Below are 18,473 nucleotides of genomic sequence, written 5' to 3'. Positions count from 1 at the left end.
TTTAGTTCCTTTTTCTGCGGCTAGAGAGCGCTGGTTCGACTTTGAAATTTTAGTTCAAATTTTTCCCGCTAGGGGGCCAAAATTTCGGCAAGCTTTAGTTCCTTTTTTACCGCCAGGAGGCGCTGTAATAGGATGCTTATAAAAGAGATGCAAGGATGTAAGGAATGCCTGTTGTACTGCCAAATTATTATTATATGTTTTACTTATTAATTCCTGGTGTGTGTGAGCTGCGGTGCTTTCTGCTGTATTGAGCTACCAAATAATTATATGTCATTATTACGCTGTGTTCAATCTTATACATATTACATGTATGAATTTACATTCGCTTTACTCTCTTCTGCATAATGTTGTGCGGACATAGTTTAGTGGATTAAGGTAAGCAAGCACAGTAACGCTTGTGACTATATTTTGATAGAAATTGATGTCTACGCTCTAAAGGATTATTTACTTTCTATTCACGCTCTTGTTGGACTATCGGTTACTTATCGCTTATATTGCCTATTACTCAATACAGCGGAGCCCAACGCAGTTTGTGTGTTTATCATGTGCATTCTAGTATTTACTATTGTACTCCTACAACTAATTTTATCCCTCTCACTGCTGCAGTTGCTCGTTGCCACTTTTGCCAATGGTCTTTAACTTTAACTGTGATTATTTTATTTTATTTTATTTTATTTTATTTTATTTTATTTATTATTAACTGCAGGGTGCGATGGATTTCAATTGAGTTTTGACAAAATCTGGGAGCGGTTTATTTAGACTGGAATTCAAGTTCTAATTGATTGTTTGATGTAATCATCCCTGTTGTCGCACTGACACAGTATTGTCTTAACTTCTTTATCGTGATATTGTTTCATTATTACTTCTGTACTGAGTTCTTCATGGATAAACAAATGGGGTCACGATGGGGATGTAATTTGTATGATTTGGTAGCATTCACATGATGCTGCTGTGTCGCTTGTTTGGAAATTGAGACTGAATTGCTATTCTAGTGGTTAATGGATTGATGGGTTGGCGGTATAATAATCTTGGGCGTTATGATAGTTTATGATAGCTTATGATGGTTTATGATAGTTATGTTAGCTATATTCTGCTTCATTTTTCGTTGTACATGCTACTCTTTGTATTCGGCCAAATTTACATAGTTCACACTTTCTCGTAGTATAAATTACGTTTGTTATCGCTCTAATGTTGGGTACACAGCTGTCGCTCCATCACAAATGCTCACAAGGATAATGTCTTGCGAGGATGCGTGATCATCTGCATTTACATATGATACCATTGTATCGTTTGTTTTTAGTTTGTTTTAGCTTGATTTTGGCTGCTTTCCTGGCATCTGTCAGTGTATCATTCCTCTTCTTTTCCTTCCTTCCTTTAGGAATTTTCCTGCAATCATGTTTGGAAACGTTTGAATTGTTCAGAATTGTTATTCCTGTCTCCTCTTTTATTGTGTATTTAATATACTTAACATCCGGAGGGCACATATCTCGTGTCATTTGTGGATTGTTTTGCGGGTTGGTGATTTATATTTCTATATTTCTTTTCTTCTTTGGTCGACATGACGGTGTGATGGCGCTGCGGGCCTACTTGGTGGTTGGTAACACTGCGGACGCTTTTGGGAACAAGTTACTCGTGTTATGTCATGTCATGTCGTATTATGCCGGGTTCACATGCACCTACTTTACTTTCTTTTCTTTATGGGTAATTTGCACGCCTCCTCTTGCTTGCTCGGCTTGTTGGGTGTCTGATGCGCTGTGTTTGCTAGGGGCGTGATGTATGTGTGAAGAGCATGTATAGAACAGGACATTGAAGGTGGCAGCCTTAAAGACATAGCACAGCTGACTGGGGGAAGAACTCGCCCCGGGACTTTGCTGTGATAAAAGAGTGCTCGTCCTCGCAGGACAGGCGGGTGAATCGGGGCGCGATCACCCGTTGAGCAGGAGCTCCGGTCCCTGATCGTGGCCGAAGAAGAAGCCCTGTGATCATATATGGCAGGCGGAACACATGGCGCGATCACCCGTTGAGCAGGAGCTCCGGCTCTTGGTCGTGACCGAAGAGAAAGTTTCCTGACCTCGCTTATGGCAGGCTGGTGAAGACACGGCCCGATCACCCGTTGAGCAGGAGCTCCGGTGCCGGTCGTGGTTGAAGAAGAAGCCCTGTCTTCGCATCGCAAGCAGGCGGAAGTCATGGCGCGATCACCCGTTGAGCAGGGGCTCCGGTTCCTGATCGTGGCCGAAGAGAAAGTTTCCTGGCCTCGCTAATGGCAGGCGGGTGAAGTAGGGGCGCGATCACCCGTTGAGCAGGAGCTCCGGTTCCTGGTCGTGGCCGAAGAGAAAGCTCCCTGACCTCGCTTATGGCAGGCTGGTGAAGACACGGCCCGATCACCCGATGAGTGGGAAAGTCCTCCGGTGCCGATCGTGGTTGAAGAAAAATGGCCTGTCCTCGTGGAAGGACAGGTGGGCGTGATGACTGCAAGGAAAAGCCACATCTTCATTATCAACCTACCATGGTGGACGAAGATTGGGGCGATCAACCGGGAGATACGAAGTCCCGGGTCCTGATCGCGACCGAAGAAAAAGTCCTGTCCTGGCAAGTGCCAGGCAGGCGAACACACGGCCCGATCACCCGTTGAGTGGGAAAGTCCTCCGGTGCCGATCGTGGTTGAAGAAAAATGGCCTGTCCTCGTGGCAGGACAGGTGGGCGTAAGGATGACCTCAGGGATAAGGCACAACATCAGCAACCTACAAGGTGGACGAAGATGGGCACGGTCAACTGTGGAGATACGATGTCCCTGTTCCTGGCCGTGCTGAAGAACAACCCCTGCCCCGGCAAAAGTGCTAGGCAGGCGAAGTGGGGTGGCGATCATGCAGGAAGGCGCGATCCAGGAGGAGGCCCCGTGCCGGTCGCCACTGAAGAAAAATTCCTGCGCTGATGCTCAGGTTGAAAGGTCCTACCGCTTGATCGGAGGTGCAACGGCGCGGATCCGCGATGCCCCATGCCCTACGCATGGCGTTTCAAGGGAGGACGGAATAACGCGAAATGCGTTGAATTGCCAAAACGCCGTTGTGACTTACGCCGGTAGACTTTATAGATCCCAAAGGATGAGAAGGTACCGGCGGCCCACGTAGAGGAGAGGTTTTAGCGGGTAGTATATCCAGCCACGGGACTGTCCCTTCCGGACTACCCGACTAGGCCGCCCCTTCTGGGCTGTGACCTACTCTTGGGCCAAAACCCCACCCACAGGGTCGGGTTGCCAGGTTGCCCCCTTCTGCGGTTGCCTCCTTGGGTTTGCCCCCACCAAATGGGCGCCAGGCTGCCCCTTCAGGGCGGGTATGAGTCCCACACTGCCCGGGCCCCCTCTAGCCGAATAGACGAAAGGGGAAGCATCCCGCGCGTGCATATATGCATTTCCTCTTCTACAAACAAAAAAAAAAAAAAAAGAGTTCGGCTGCTTTCGTCATTTCTACGTTATCGGCTCGATGCTCAAACCGCTAAAGCACGTGGCAGCAGCATCGACGAATCGACAAAATAATATAATTTCGTCCATGGCAATATGGTAGAAGTGAGAAACCAGGAGATTCAGTTCGAATCCCGATTCTACGGTTTCAGTTCTGATTCTTAATGCATTAACGTTTTTTAATACATGAAAATACATTTTTAATACATTAAAACTATGAAATACATTAACTTAGGAAGCAGTTAAAAGAAGGAGTTGAACTGCATCTTTCTTTGATATTTTTTTTAATATTTAAGTTTTATATATATACATATGTATGTACGTCCATATGATAAAAGTACGTGATACAGAAGTAATTTCTTCAATTAGATATTACAGTTATTCTAACTATTACAATACGTAAATCCGAAGACATACGAGGAAAATTGGTTAGGTTCAATTGTAAGGATATAAAGAAATTTCAATCTTTAACGGTTTGTTAGTTTTATTTCTTATTCCTTACAACTATTATAATTTTATTCTCTGAATGGTCATTACAATGAAAGATATATTAGATACAACTTGATTCCTCATTTAATTTGTTATATACATATCAGGTTTCTTGCAACTATTGCAACTGGTCCACGCTTATACGATATTGCATATTTTACTTTCCTATAATACAACAAGGAAACAAAACTATAATATAGTGATTACCATAATACAATAGAAAATGTTAAGCTTGCTATAAACCTTATGTGTTTTCTGTGTAGTTATGCTGCACTTTCGCTTCGTTGCTTTATAATGACTAATGACTGATTTTTCTTTTGAATGAAACTTCCACTAGCGTATTGATGAAATTTTTCGATTAAAACAAGATCAAACACGACATAATTTGAATTATACTTACTTTATATATTTGCATTAGGTTTTAAATAAATAAGTAGATATATTGCAAATTATGTCGTGTTAGGTCTTATTTTAATCAGAAGAACCTTACAATTACATTGGTAAAATTTTCATTTAGCAAAAATGAAAAATAAAAATAGTTATGGTTAAATTAATATTGTCTCACTCAAATGTTTCTTTTCGTGCCCTTTAATTCTCGGACCTCTTTCTCTTTCGCTATTTGTCCTTTTCTACGCTCGCCAGCATTCAAGAACTCGCTCGAGCTATGTCGTTCTGCCAGCATCACATTTTCGTTACCTATTCATCGAATATTTGAGTGTAACGCAAAATCAAGGGAGTCCAGTATAATAACACATTCTATGCTGAAAGAATATACTAAGTTATCTGTCTAAAAAAATTTTAATAAATCTGACAACAGATTTATTTTCGGGCTGCTTTTCTTAAGTAATCAGCATTTTACCAGTCTCCTGTACGCATCGTGTGTAGCAGTTTGTAGCAAATTCAACATGTTTTCGATATTACGTCGAATACACAACCGATCGAAAAATATTAAAAATGCAGGATATTTTGTGCCGTTTTTTATATGCTAAAGGCGATTGACATGAAATAAATGACTAACAATGAATAGTATAATAAAGGTGATCGCTGTTCATCTATTTCCTTTCTACTAAATATTCGATGAATAGGTAACGAAAATGTGATGCTGGCAGAACGACATAGCTCGAGCGAGTTCTTGAATGCTGGCGAGCGTAGAAAAGGACAAATAGCGAAAGAGAAAGAGGTCCGAGAATTAAAGGGCACGAAAAGAAACATTTGAGTGAGACAATATTAATTTAACCATAACTATTTTTATTTTTCATTTTTGCTAAATGAAAATTTTACCAATGTAATTGTAAGGTTCTTCTGATTAAAATAAGACCTAACACGACATAATTTGCAATATATCTACTTATTTATTTAAAACCTAATGCAAATATATAAAGTAAGTATAATTCAAATTATGTCGTGTTTGATCTTGTTTTAATCGAAAAATTTCATCAATACGCTAGTGGAAGTTTCATTCAAAAGAAAAATCAGTCATTAGTCATTATAAAGCAACGAAGCGAAAGTGCAGCATAACTACACAGAAAACACATAAGGTTTATAGCAAGCTTAACATTTTCTATTGTATTATGGTAATCACTATATTATAGTTTTGTTTCCTTGTTGTATTATAGGAAAGTAAAATATGCAATATCGTATAAGCGTGGACCAGTTGCAATAGTTGCAAGAAACCTGATATGTATATAACAAATTAAATGAGGAATCAAGTTGTATCTAATATATCTTTCATTGTAATGACCATTCAGAGAATAAAATTATAATAGTTGTAAGGAATAAGAAATAAAACTAACAAACCGTTAAAGATTGAAATTTCTTTATATCCTTACAATTGAACCTAACCAATTTTCCTCGTATGTCTTCGGATTTACGTATTGTAATAGTTAGAATAACTGTAATATCTAATTGAAGAAATTACTTCTGTATCACGTACTTTTATCATATGGACGTACATACATATGTATATATATAAAACTTAAATATTAAAAAAAATATCAAAGAAAGATGCAGTTCAACTCCTTCTTTTAACTGCTTCCTAAGTTAATGTATTTCATAGTTTTAATGTATTAAAAATGTATTTTCATGTATTAAAAAACGTTAATGCATTAAGAATCAGAACTGAAACCGTAGAATCGGGATTCGAACTGAATCTCCTGGTTTCTCACTTCTACCATATTGCCATGGACGAAATTATATTATTTTGTCGATTCGTCGATGCTGCTGCCACGTGCTTTAGCGGTTTGAGCATCGAGCCGATAACGTAGAAATGACGAAAGCAGCCGAACTCTACCAAACCCGCAGAGCTCACACGGACACGTGGGACAACGCGCTTGTGTTAGATGAAACAACTGCGGTAGGGGAATCACTGGGACGTCGTGGGACGTCGTGGAGAGGGTAAAAATTTGTCCCACGTCCCACGATTCTGGCATCACTGGGCCGAAGGGCCCGTCGCGCGAACATCGTCCTTGGAGGGGACGGTTTGGCGAATCGTAGCCCGTTTTCGGAAGTGTCGCGTGCCCGGTGATTGGCTAAGACGCACGAGCTAGACGAAGATCTTTCATCCCCTTTCTTTGGTGTTCCTTCCTTTTCTCATTCGTCGCCATGATAGTTTCAACGGTTTTCAGAAACTACGCAGTATTTCTCGTTATACATATAATTGATTAACGGCATTTATTCAAGATGTAACTATTAGTTTAATTGGAATGCAATTTGAGATTTGATATTGAAATATAGATTAAAATTGAAATATCGGGTTTGATAGGAAACCGTCATCCGTATATCATGATCAAAATTATTCATTCCCGATTTGCAATAAACAGTATGATTTTATATGTTTAACAGCGGATGATGCGCTTACGGTGGTTGTAACGCCGTGGCGAATTATGCAATCTATCGCGCATTAAAACTATCGCCTCGATATATTCGGCATTTCGCATTTTATAAATTTTAAACAGTTCTAAATCTGGCGAACGTTCCTTCGAGAACGTTCCTTTGTTCAAAATTTGCCGTTATCGCTAGGCAGTTCTTAGAATTTCGATACAATAGTGTTTATTGCTTCGAACGACCCTTGATTTTCGAACGGCGGTCGCACGTTCGCGACGTTCGCTTTCGTAAGGGTTCTCAACTCTTACTTTCATTGTTTAAATCTGTTTCATCCATCCACTCTCTCATACCATTATTACAATCAGGTAACGATGATCCTTGTTGGACCGGCTGACGCTTTGTGCAACAGAGTGAGAAAGAGGTTTCTAACAAAAGAGTTATTACGATTTTCCCGTTTCTACGCAGTTACCAAGGGAAATTCCCGAAATGCGAAGTACTGGCTAACTGCGCAACGCTGGTGTTACTGCTACGGCTCTCTCTCTCTCTCACTCGAGCTAACCCGAGTTTTTGTGCGTATTAGCTTCTTATTACAATGGCTGGCGACGATAATTTCAAGGAAGGTCACGTAAACTATTGAAAAGTAGAAAAATAGAAACGACCTTTCCTCGTGTACCTCGCATGAGAAATTCTCGTAACCTCGAAAGGCTTGACAAGAATGGATATAGGAGGAGGAATGAAAAGGTTGGCGGAAAACCGAAACACAAAAGGGCTTGATAAGGGACGCAAGGCGGATAAATTTCAAATTTTCCGCCGGGACGTAACAATTACCACAATACAGTTTACTGAAAAGGTATCTATTATATTAACTCTCTTTTGATCAGATTTAGGTTCTAGGTGTTCAACGTTTTAACGGTCATCCCTTTTTTAAAATGTCTTCAATATAACTTGTAAAATTGTAATTTTTATATCTACGAAATACATCTATAAAATAGGTTTTCTATTTTTTTAAGGTTGTAAAGGAGCCAAATATATTGGCATCTGTGCAATATTCAAGGGTTTGTGTAATAATTGACAAATCAGTTACTATATTCAAAAATGAGACATGCAACGAGATACTATTAAATGTTAATTTTGAGTCAATGATAACATGTTATTGTATCTCTGACAATGGTTTATTTTTGTTTGTTGTATTATCAAGCAGAGTCTTATACTGTCTCAATTTATTAAATAATGGTCAAGTTATTTTCACAAAGTAAGTTTAAGATCTGATGTACTTTTTAATGTTATAAAAGTGAACTATAACTTTAAAATTATATTTACTTTCATATGTAGAGATATCAAAGATGGACATAAGATAATAACAATATTTTTACAAAATGTAGGTGATGAATGTAACATATATCTTATTGCAAAGAATGGAGCTGTTTATAGGTAATTATATCAAAATATACAAATAACTGAAATTTTAAATCAGAATTAATATTTATATTTTAGAGTATCACAATTAAACAATAAACTTGTGAAGTCTGTTAAACAAAATGAAACCAATAGTAATATTAAAATTGGAAACCTTACCGAAGAGATTCAGTGTGTACAATTATTTAAAGGATTTTACGATGAGGAGGTATATTATTTTATTATTTTGTAATTTATATATATGTAACAAATTTATTAATAATTTAATGTTCTTTTTATAGATAACATGTGCTGCTGTAGGTATGATAAATAGAGATATATCAATAGCTATGTTATGTCCAAGTAAGTTATTTATGTGGCCTACTGAACAGTACAATAATTTTAAATCATCAAGCAATTATATTAAAGTGAAGTTCTTTAGGAACCATGTGTGAGTGTTTATATAATTCTGTTCGTAATTCATATAATCCAGATAAAAAATTAATGGTAAATAGATTATTAATTTTAATAATCTTAGGGCTATGTTGTGTTTACGTGAAGATCGCATATTAAAGATGATATGCCCTCATACTTTACTTGGAGTATACATGGATACTATACGTGCATTAGATTTCACAATAATTGAAAATAACGATAACAGTTCATGTCAAATTCTTGTACTAGCAGAATCCGATGATAATTGCATTGGAAATACTGTACGTTTTCTTTCATTTCCAGGTATTAAACATGTTTACTTCTTATTCTTCTAACACATTTGATATACATTATTATACAATTGTATCTTTTTACTTAGAATTTGAAGAAAAATTTCGAATAACTGTACCTATTACGACATATCTTGTTGAAATTATGGATCCTTGTGATGAAATAATTTTGTACCTGGAAGGAGTTAATGGTTTGAGGAGTAATACTAATTATATAGATACAATTAGGGTCAAAAATGTATCAGAAAGTATTCCCGAATATCAGTTACAATGCCTTTTAAGGAAGGAGCAGTTTGATGCAGCTGAAGCATTAGCAAAAACGTTTAATTTATCTACAGAACCTATTTATTGTAAAAAAGCAACATTGATTTTATCGCAACTGGAACCTTGGGCAAAAAAGAACTGTGTTCCTATTCAATTAGATATGCTTTTTAGTATACTTGACAAAATAAAAAATGTGCAATTCATAGTAGAGTGCTGTAGTAAAGCACTTATACCTGATTATAAACAGATGAGAAAAATTCACGTATATGCACGTTCAAGAATAATAGAAAGCACTACAGTAAGTTATTCTTAAGTGATTATGTTTGTATTTTTTTATATATATTTTATATTATAAATTATATAAATTAATTGTAGGAAACGAAGAGTAATGAGAATTTAAATCTTCTTTATTTGATTAATAATATGTTGCATAAATTAGAAACTTTCCACATGATTTGGGAATGTAAAAAGAAATCTCAGTATTATGATGACGTTATTATGAAAGAATGGATAAGGTTTCAACAGGCAAATTTTGTAGAAGAATATAAAACTTATATAAATTTGGTAAAATATGATAAATGTAATATGAATTTAAAAATAATGAATTTACTAATAAATATTTTCTGTCCAGGGAGAAATGGAAGTAGCAGCTTTGATTTGGACTAGACATCTTCCAGAAATAATAAAATATATATCCGTCAAAACTGTGAAAGATATATTTGCAATTATTCCAGAGAATACATCTTCAGCTGTCCTTTGGCCATGGTTATCACATTTTATACCAACGTTATTGTCTTGCGTTCCCAGTGCAATGTGTGAAATTATTTGCTGGGGATGTAAGAAAGTTAAATTATTTGAAAAAACTCATTATTCCGAATGGCCTCGAATTGGAATTGATTTTGCTAATAGATTTATAAAGTTACTTAAATTTGAGGAAAATCATCAGTCTTTATATTTCCATCAAGAGTATCTAAGTAACGATTCCAGTTTAAAACAGCTTATTCTTTTAACACAAACTATGTCTGATATTCAAAAACTAAAATTGAATTACAGGTAACGATTTTTTATCTTATTTAATACATAAAAAAAATATCCGTGTTAAAGTTACGTGTATTATTAAAATTGCAGATTAACAGTACCTCTTAATTTGTATAATGGAGATCCGATAGAAGTATCTCACATGTTACTAGATAGGATACACGTAGATAATATTCCAGAATTTGTAAATACATTTTTAAAACAATACATGTTAAATAACTCGTTGAAAAACGATTATGTTTTTACTTTATATATACAGGTATAATTAATATGAATGAACGAACACATTATTAAATATCATATAATAAAAGTTGTAAATAATTTTAATTATAGAAGACAATAAGAAATTCTAGAAGTTGGTCTGGTGAAGAATCTACATGGGAGGAAAAAATTATCGTTATTATTGATTTAATTCAAAATATAGAGGTACAGGTGCAAAAATTATATAAAATTCCATACACTAAAATTAAAAATATTAAATACATTTTCGATTTGCTTAGACTAAACTACAACAAGTATTGGAAGTTTTAAAAAATGTTTCTGTTCCATGGAGTCCAGCTATTAAGAATCTAGCAGAAACAAGCAGTACTGTTGATCATATCTTAGCATCTCAAATTAGAACAGAACGCAATTACGTTCCAATAAAACTTATATTGAAGAAATATGGGTATGAACGCATTGGTATAAATGATGTGAGTGAAATACTTTTTAATAAAGCAACATATATTTTGCTATGTAATGATATCTTTTTTATAAATCTCTTTTCTAGAGATTAGTACATCGTATCATAAAAGAAAATCATGATGAAATGATTTCACATATTCAATGTATAACAAAAAATGATCCATTATTAAGGAAAAAGGCATTTTCATTTTGTATAAATTATTATTTATCTAAAGGGTAAGATAATTTGAATGAACAATAATTATAATGATCATTTGAAATTATTTAATAATAAATATTTTTTTGTAGGAATTTTACGAAAGTAATGGAAATATTAAACTCTTTAGAAAGAGAAGTTCTGTTATATTGCTGTATACAAATTGTTAATTATGTAATATCTAGTTTGAGATTAAAGGTAATTAACGTAACTAAATTTTTTAAAAAGTTTATACTTAGGATGATACACATGTCATTTAAATTTGCATCCATCATTTAGACTGTACCTGAATCTCTTGCATATTATATTGAAATGTTGGGTTGGGTGAAGTTACAATTAGGAAAACTCTCCAAGGAGTGCAAAACTCATTCAAATTATTGTAATCACATTATTAATAATATAGATGAAGTAAAATCTATATATTTTTTAAAGAAAGATTATCAAATCAGTATTACATTTCACGAGTATCAAACTAATAAAGAACAAATATTACAAAGATATATCGAAGAGCTATGTAAAGGTAAAAAATAATTCTTCATTATGTTGTACAGTTAACAATAATTTATATACATTTTTAATTTTTTATAAAAATGTTTTAGTGGAAATGAAAGAGAATAATGACTTAATTACATGCAAAAAAGTTATTAAAGTTGCAGAATTATTGAAATTACAGAAAACAAATGCTATATCTTTATTGTTAAATTGGACAAAAAATGTAAATTTATTTAATTATTTTTTTAGGTAAGTAGATTTTTATTCATACATAAGAACAAAACTTAACCAGTGTAAAACAATGTCCTATTTTGAAATTTAGATATGAAAAGGAATCATTTCATTTATTGACAGATGAATGTCAGTACATATATAAAATATGTTCAATAATACTACAATATGCCAAAATGGATGTAGATATTGCAGTTGCAATTGCAATTCGAAATTTAAGTTCATCTGCATTATGTGTTTGTTTAGATGGTATGCAACCAGACACTGTCTCAAAATCAACAACTTTTAAGTCTCCATAATGCTTAAGTTTAAATTCTAATATTTAAAAACAATGTTTCAGAGGATTTGCAATCCATGTTATTGTTATATAATTGGATAAATTTGTATCAACAGTGTTTGAGTGAAAAGATAACGTATAATTCAAACTCGGCGGATAAAAAACAAAATGAAATACTAAAATCAAATTGGAAATTATATACAATATATAAAGATCTAGCTATAACTACAGATGAATCTTTGTTGCCATTATTTAGAAATATAATTTCTATACAAAAGTTTTATATAACTAAATTTATATCTGGTAAGTTATTAATAATAATTATTATATTAGTTACAAATATATAACTAATTTTTCATTATACTGATAATCTAGATACGGAGTTGAATAAGGAAAATCCATTAGAGAAGTTACTTGACAATATAAAGAAATTAAAAGTAAAACATAACGATTATTGTTTACTGCAAATGATAAAAACTTTGTATTTTAGTTTTTATGTTAGACCAAACATAGATGTTACTTTGTTATCCGAAATTACATCAGTATATTTTCGTCATTTAATAATATTGTTAAAAAAAGTAATAAGTACACGATCATTTGATCTTCAACTGGGGTTGTCTTGTTTGTTCATGTTATCCGAATCAGAAGCGTATAAATGGATTTCTATCACCTATAAATCGTAAGTAATTTAATTTCTATGAATTAAAAAGCTGGAAGTACTATGAAAATGTATTGTTTCAGATTTCAACCAGATTGTACTCAACATTTAAGAATATCAGTACTAGGTTACGAATATTTTCGTTTATTAAAAAATGAAACTAATATACAAATATTTAAAACTAATAAAATGATGCACTGTTGGGCACTAAAATTATCAAAATATTCTACCTCGTATAAAGGTCGAAATTAGCTTATTTGTTAAATAAATGTTTTATCGTGTTATGTAATAAAAATATTTATTTATGCATTTATAGAAGTATTAACAGGTGATGCTACAACTCAGAGACAAATACTGCAACACGTTATGAGTTGTAACGATGATGACATCATCGATTTGTTACAACATTTCTGCACTGATTTTGGATTTAATACTCAAGACTGTTTATTACTTTATTTACAAACAGTAATAAAAACATGGAATCCGAAATTCATTATAAAAGATTTAAGTGGAAAAAAGGGTAAAAAGATGATAGAAATACGAAGTTGTTAATGTATATAAGATAATACATCATTTTCGGTATTTATTTTTAGAACTGCACATTAATGAAGACGAAATAAATGAATTACGAAAAAAGTGTAATCTAATTGCTGCTATTATTGAAGATAAAGCTGCCTTAAAGAATTGTGTTAAAACTATTTTCTCACAAGTTAGTACATGCGCAAATTCTATTACTGTTATAGAATATGTGCAAAACCTTATACTTATTGTTTCAGATTAATTTCTACTACTATGAAATATTTATAATTCTTATGGATCTTATGAAAGACAAAAGTACTGAACATAGAAATTATATCCTTTTCCTACAAAATTATATGCGTACTAGGTAAGTATATTTTTAATGCTGATTAAATCATAATCAAAATACGTCAATATTTTTTTTTAATACGTTTAGCCAACCTACACAAATAGAAAGTGATAACTGGATACATCTTAATCCAGGATACACATTCTTACCGCCTATAGCAAAATGGAGATTACCTTTCTTACCCAAAGTTGAATTATGGAAGCTCATAAGTAAAATTTCTGTATTAAGAATTATTTATCATTCTTTATGAAGATATGACGTTTAAAAATATTTAAATACTAAACTATTTCCAGGTCCAGAATTAAATCTAAAAACTTATGAAAAATGGTTAGATATTGCCCCTATTCTTAAATTGCAATCTCATATTGTATGTACATTAGCTATTAAAGGCGAAATAAGACACGTTTGGGGAAATAAACGCGAAACGGATAAATGGACTCTCTATCCAAAGAACACCACTTTATTAAGTGACATAAAAAGATGCATAGAACGGATGACTGGTCCAGATGCATTATACTATGGCACAGCAGCATTATATTATGTTGTGAATCATACACCACCAGGTACATTATACATCTCCAAAACATTAATATTTTACCAAGAAAGCAACTTTGAATAAATAATTCTTCATTTTTACCAGGTGCTGATCAAGTAGCTGCAGTTGATGAATGTTACAAATATGCTCAATTAGCAGCTCAAAAATCTACAGTCTTTGAAGAGGGAATGCTAGAGGTATCTTTATATAATTTTACAGGGTTTTAAGAATATGTATATCTAACTTTTGAAAATGATTTATTTTAGAAAATTAAATTCAAATATTTACGCTTTACATCGGAACATATTTTACGTACCCACGGTTTAGAAAAAAAGAAATATTTGGAGTTAATTGGAAATCCGTTTAAGCTAGTCCATGAATTGTACTCGGACGAAAGTATACCACAAAGATATCGATGCGTTATTATTGATCATAGACCTGATATCAATTCTGCAGTTGATTATATTAGTCAGCTGTTTTCTATTAACATAATAAAATTACGGATTGAACTGTTACAAGAATGGTTACAACCAGATGTTAAATACACAAAACTTAATCAGAGTATAACAGATACATTTTCTGTGACGACAAATTCTGAATCAAATTCCAATTGCGATGACAACTTGTTAAGGTATAATAATAAATTTTTAATTCTTTTTTTTTTTGCAAAATATTTGAAAGCATCTAATATAATTTTAGAGCATGTTACATTCTTGAATATGGAGACATCGAATTGCCAGCTAACTTTCTTATAAATATATGTTTTGTTGATAAAAACGAAGATTACAGTGCTGAAGTACGTTATAGAGCTCTTCGTGTATTACAGATGATACTTGATACTGCTAAGTTAGAAGAGTTAACTAAACGCGATTACCAAACGATTAGGTATTAATTGTACTTTAGTTCATTAAAGTATTTTAATTTTGTTCAAAATGTTTAAGTTATTTTATTTTAGGAATTATATGAAATCATTGATATATATAAGTAGATTAGAACTACTGGGGATAAGTTACAGCATAAAGGAATTCGAGACGTGCTCCAAATATGAGCTTGTACAAATTTTATGGAAAACACAGAATTATACACCACAAGCACTGGTTATTATTTCGCAACTGTGTATAGATTTTGAAATATATGAATACTCATTATGGGATAAAAATTTAACTCAGCTAGCTAAATTGTCAATGGTAAATAGACCACATTTTTACACATATAAGTATAATAATGATATTATATTTAATCTACAATATTTTTAGATTAACGAATTAAAAAAAATTTTGCTACAAGTACGAACTGTAAGTGCCATTGTAAATTCTAATGGGTACCTATTAGGATGGGAAGTAGTCATTTTAGAACCTTTCAGAAAAATGGATGTACACCCGACTAATGAACAAATTGATAATTGTATTGAAGCTCTACAACTTTTATATTCGTGTCCTGTTGTACATATGTTGTGCTTCAGTGACATTATAAAATATTGCTTTCAATGTCAGCAACCACATTTTGCAGTTGCTCTATTACCTTTTTTACATGGTGATGATAAGAAGAATGTTTTAGAAGTGAGTATTTGATTAATTATATCAAACGTTAAATTTATGCAAACTTATTATTAAATATTTTCTTTCTAGCAAAGTAAAAAAGATTTTGATGTTGCAAAGATCCTACAAGATTTAAATAGTTTATCATTAAACGGAATACTCTGTGTACCATATGTAAGTATGTTTACTATTAACTTAACAAAAGTTTTTTTTTATATATGATTTTAAACCGAGAAATGTTTTTTTAGTGTAAACAAGTTATACAAAATATATTGGAAAGTACAAACGTTTAATGAAATTATTGATAATTTTGTTCGAAGTAAAATTAAAAAATAGAAATTGTTGGATGCTGTACACTATTAAATGATAAATTTAATGAATGTCTTATTTACTTAAAAAGGTATATGTTAAATATATGTAAACAAACTTTTATACTTACTAATTTTTTACAATCTTATTCAACCATTCCATGGATCATTATAATCTTCAATTAATAAAGATTTATCTTGAATAATTTTTGCTCTGATAGTTTCTTCTTCTACATCTGCAGAAACTGATGCTAATATACAGCGATCTACTATTATGAACTTAGGATTTTCTGGACATTTTCGTAGAACATGATCAATTTCGTCGCCAACCTTGACCTATTTATTTAAACAGATAATATTACTTTCATTCTACTACATAAATTGTTTACCTTATTATGGGCAGTATTCATACCATAGCACTCTTCTTTAAACATTTTTGTCCATTAAGACGCACATTACTTTTGTAAAATTCTTTATCCAATTTGCTGAAAATAAAAAACATTAATTATTTAACATATATATATATATATATAAATGATATACAGTAATGCTTCGAAATAAGCAAGTGGTCTGCTTCGAAATAAGCAAGTCGCTATCCCCTCTTCTTTGTTCGAAGTCGCCCGCAAAGTGAGAGGTACGAGAAACGAGTGAGAGGTCCATGAAAGCGCGAAGCCGATGTTTAGGGTAATAAATTTCACGCTCGACTGAGTAGTGACATCGATTAGTAGAAGAAGGATGGAATATATATAATGCTTTCTCAGTCTGGTATATTTGCTTCGAAATAAAGCATAGTGCGAGAATGAGAGGGCATGTTATATTCTATCCTTGTCCAAAAAATAACATCGCTGCTCGGCCGATCACTTTATGATTTGCCGCTACCTCGGATCTCTCACTCGTTTCTCGCGTTTTCTATCGTCCCGTTTCAAGAACAAAGTCAAGCCGAATAGCTACCTGCTTCGAAATAAGCAACTGTTCGGTCCCGAGCCACTTGCTTATTTCGAAGCATTACTGTAACTATAATACAGTATTTATTTGATACAAAAATTTTAACGTACGCGCGTGACATTCCCAATCCAGCTTTAGCGACAGCATCCAGTCGAAGAGAGGGTATTGCAATATCAATAATTTTTGATTTTGGTGTACATAAATCATCAACATCTACATTAATTTCATTTTCATCTCCGTCCTCTTCATCAATGTCACGTTTACTCTAATACATATATAAATGTAACACAAATATAAAACATGTAAATTTATTTAGTGCAAAGTATTAAAATATAACTAAATTATCTTACATGTTTTGGAGATACATTTTTGCTTTTAAATCTTTTAAATGTAATTAGATTAAAACTTTGTCGTGAAGACGAATAATTTGTACATAAATTATAACGCTTAAGATTATTATTTAATGTAACTTGTAATGGATTTGTAAATACAGTTCTTCGTATAATGTTACAAATTGCTATTCTATATAACATCCTTAAAAATATTGTCTTGAACAATTTTTAAAGGTTAGGTTACTTATTTGTATAGTATTTTTCACGAGAGAGTACTAGTACAGATGAACGAATTTTGGTCTCGTCTGCGCATGTTGGCTCTGATTGGTTCTGCCACGCTCCGCTACCAAGGTAACGCGCAAGCGCCGTACGGCTGTATGTCGTGAGCCACGCTGGACAGGGGGTATATCGGGTGATTAGAAATTTGTGAATTATTCACTACCTCTGTCCTATAATAAGCTGTTCCTATATTAGTACATTTTGTCCACCGTGTATATGGCGGATCGCAATGGAAGTGAATCATGGTGGGGTAGCGCTAGTGGTGGGGGAACTTTCTGAGCTCAGTCGAGCTGCGCGAAACACTCGTACTCTCTCGTGAAAAATACTATAATAGAATGATTTGGTTCATACTTTTAGCACTTAATAAATTGTATACAAATATTTAACATCTCCTATATATATACATACATAAGACTTTTTTTTTAAAATCCTATTAATATTTATGATAAAATAAAAAATGATTTTCTCTTTTACAATTTACTGTTTCTATATAACATTAATTTAATATATATATTATATAATATTTTGGTATGTATAATAAAGTTTTTAAACTAAAATTTATATTAGTAAGATTTATCAAAATAGTAAAATACAAGTTAATAAAAAATGCCTTCTATGGTTTATATTTTTAATGAATCTATGGGTTTAAAATTCTAATTAAAAATACAAATATTCCTATTGTGTAGTTTATTTTAAGAAATTCTTGCTAAAATACATATGAATAAAAATAAATGTTTCCAAGTGGTATGTAGAACATGCATTTATGTAATTACATTTTTTGAGTATTATCAACATTATAATTTAAATTTTTCATTAGAAAGTAAGATTGTTAAAATTAATTTCAAAATTTTTATCTTTGTATTCAATTTTATATTTGCAGCAAAAGGGAGGATTTAAAAAGATATGTAATGAATAGACTACAAAATAAGTTCATTATCA

At 32.7% G+C, this 18,473-nt stretch overlaps 1 protein-coding gene and 1 long non-coding RNA gene across 7 annotated transcripts; one reads left to right on the top strand and one right to left on the bottom strand.

The window, feature by feature from the left end:
* Nucleotides 1-1,212: 1,212 nt before the first annotated feature.
* On the bottom strand, nucleotides 1,213-4,827 carry LOC143305360 (uncharacterized). 3 transcript variants are annotated; one of them, XR_013062243.1, is made up of 3 exons: nucleotides 4,512-4,827; nucleotides 4,190-4,279; nucleotides 1,213-4,111 (listed from the first exon to the last, which is right to left on the bottom strand). It is a non-coding gene; the product is annotated as an uncharacterized LOC143305360 (long non-coding RNA). The 3 variants fall into 3 exon arrangements; XR_013062244.1 differs by lacking the exon at nucleotides 4,512-4,827 and adding an exon at nucleotides 4,347-4,505; XR_013062242.1 differs by lacking the exon at nucleotides 4,512-4,827 and having other exon boundaries at nucleotides 4,190-4,505.
* A 435-nt stretch (nucleotides 4,828-5,262) lies between these two features.
* Nucleotides 5,263-17,205, top strand: rod (kinetochore component rough deal). Of its 4 annotated transcripts, XR_004580653.2 has the most exons (35): nucleotides 5,263-5,484; nucleotides 5,563-7,619; nucleotides 7,780-8,021; nucleotides 8,102-8,200; nucleotides 8,264-8,393; nucleotides 8,467-8,615; nucleotides 8,703-8,902; nucleotides 8,979-9,451; nucleotides 9,529-9,717; nucleotides 9,785-10,206; nucleotides 10,282-10,450; nucleotides 10,525-10,617; nucleotides 10,692-10,883; nucleotides 10,961-11,091; nucleotides 11,164-11,269; nucleotides 11,351-11,591; nucleotides 11,671-11,812; nucleotides 11,886-12,043; nucleotides 12,135-12,374; nucleotides 12,447-12,750; nucleotides 12,813-12,970; nucleotides 13,046-13,249; nucleotides 13,323-13,438; nucleotides 13,506-13,615; nucleotides 13,685-13,806; nucleotides 13,891-14,160; nucleotides 14,238-14,329; nucleotides 14,399-14,763; nucleotides 14,832-15,017; nucleotides 15,088-15,319; nucleotides 15,389-15,427; nucleotides 15,496-15,691; nucleotides 15,761-15,844; nucleotides 15,919-16,070; nucleotides 16,200-17,205. XR_004580653.2 is itself a non-coding variant. In XM_034317963.2 (33 exons), the coding sequence occupies exons 2-33, from the start codon at nucleotides 7,485-7,487 to the stop codon at nucleotides 16,254-16,256; spliced, it is 6,114 nt and encodes a 2,037-aa protein (XP_034173854.2). In that variant the 5' UTR covers nucleotides 5,263-5,484; nucleotides 5,563-7,484; the 3' UTR covers nucleotides 16,257-16,479. The 4 variants fall into 4 exon arrangements, 2 of the variants coding, with proteins under 2 accessions (XP_034173854.2, XP_034173855.2); XM_034317963.2 differs by lacking the exon at nucleotides 15,919-16,070 and having other exon boundaries at nucleotides 15,389-15,691; nucleotides 16,200-16,479; XM_034317964.2 differs by lacking the exons at nucleotides 5,263-5,484; nucleotides 5,563-7,619; nucleotides 15,919-16,070 and having other exon boundaries at nucleotides 7,859-8,021; nucleotides 8,152-8,200; nucleotides 15,389-15,691; nucleotides 16,200-16,479.
* The last annotated feature ends 1,268 nt before the right edge of the window (nucleotides 17,206-18,473 follow it).

This window comes from Osmia lignaria, chromosome 6, assembly GCF_051020975.1.
Source record: "Osmia lignaria lignaria isolate PbOS001 chromosome 6, iyOsmLign1, whole genome shotgun sequence".
Taxonomy (NCBI): Eukaryota; Metazoa; Arthropoda; class Insecta; order Hymenoptera; family Megachilidae; genus Osmia; species Osmia lignaria.
Note: the sequence above shows the minus strand (reverse complement) of the source record. Positions and strands in the feature narration are given on the sequence as shown.

What these genes read in the sequence shown, in the direction of transcription:
- rod (XM_034317963.2), top strand. Translation starts at nt 7,485, where the DNA reads ATGGATATAGGAGGAGGAATGAAAAGGTTGGCGGAAAACCGAAACACA. An exon ending in ACGTTTTCTTTCATTTCCAG is followed by an intron (nt 8,903 to 8,978) that starts GTATTAAACATG and finishes CTTTTTACTTAG; the next exon opens with AATTTGAAGAAAAATTTCGA. An exon ending in TTGAAGAGGGAATGCTAGAG is followed by an intron (nt 14,330 to 14,398) that starts GTATCTTTATAT and finishes GATTTATTTTAG; the next exon opens with AAAATTAAATTCAAATATTT.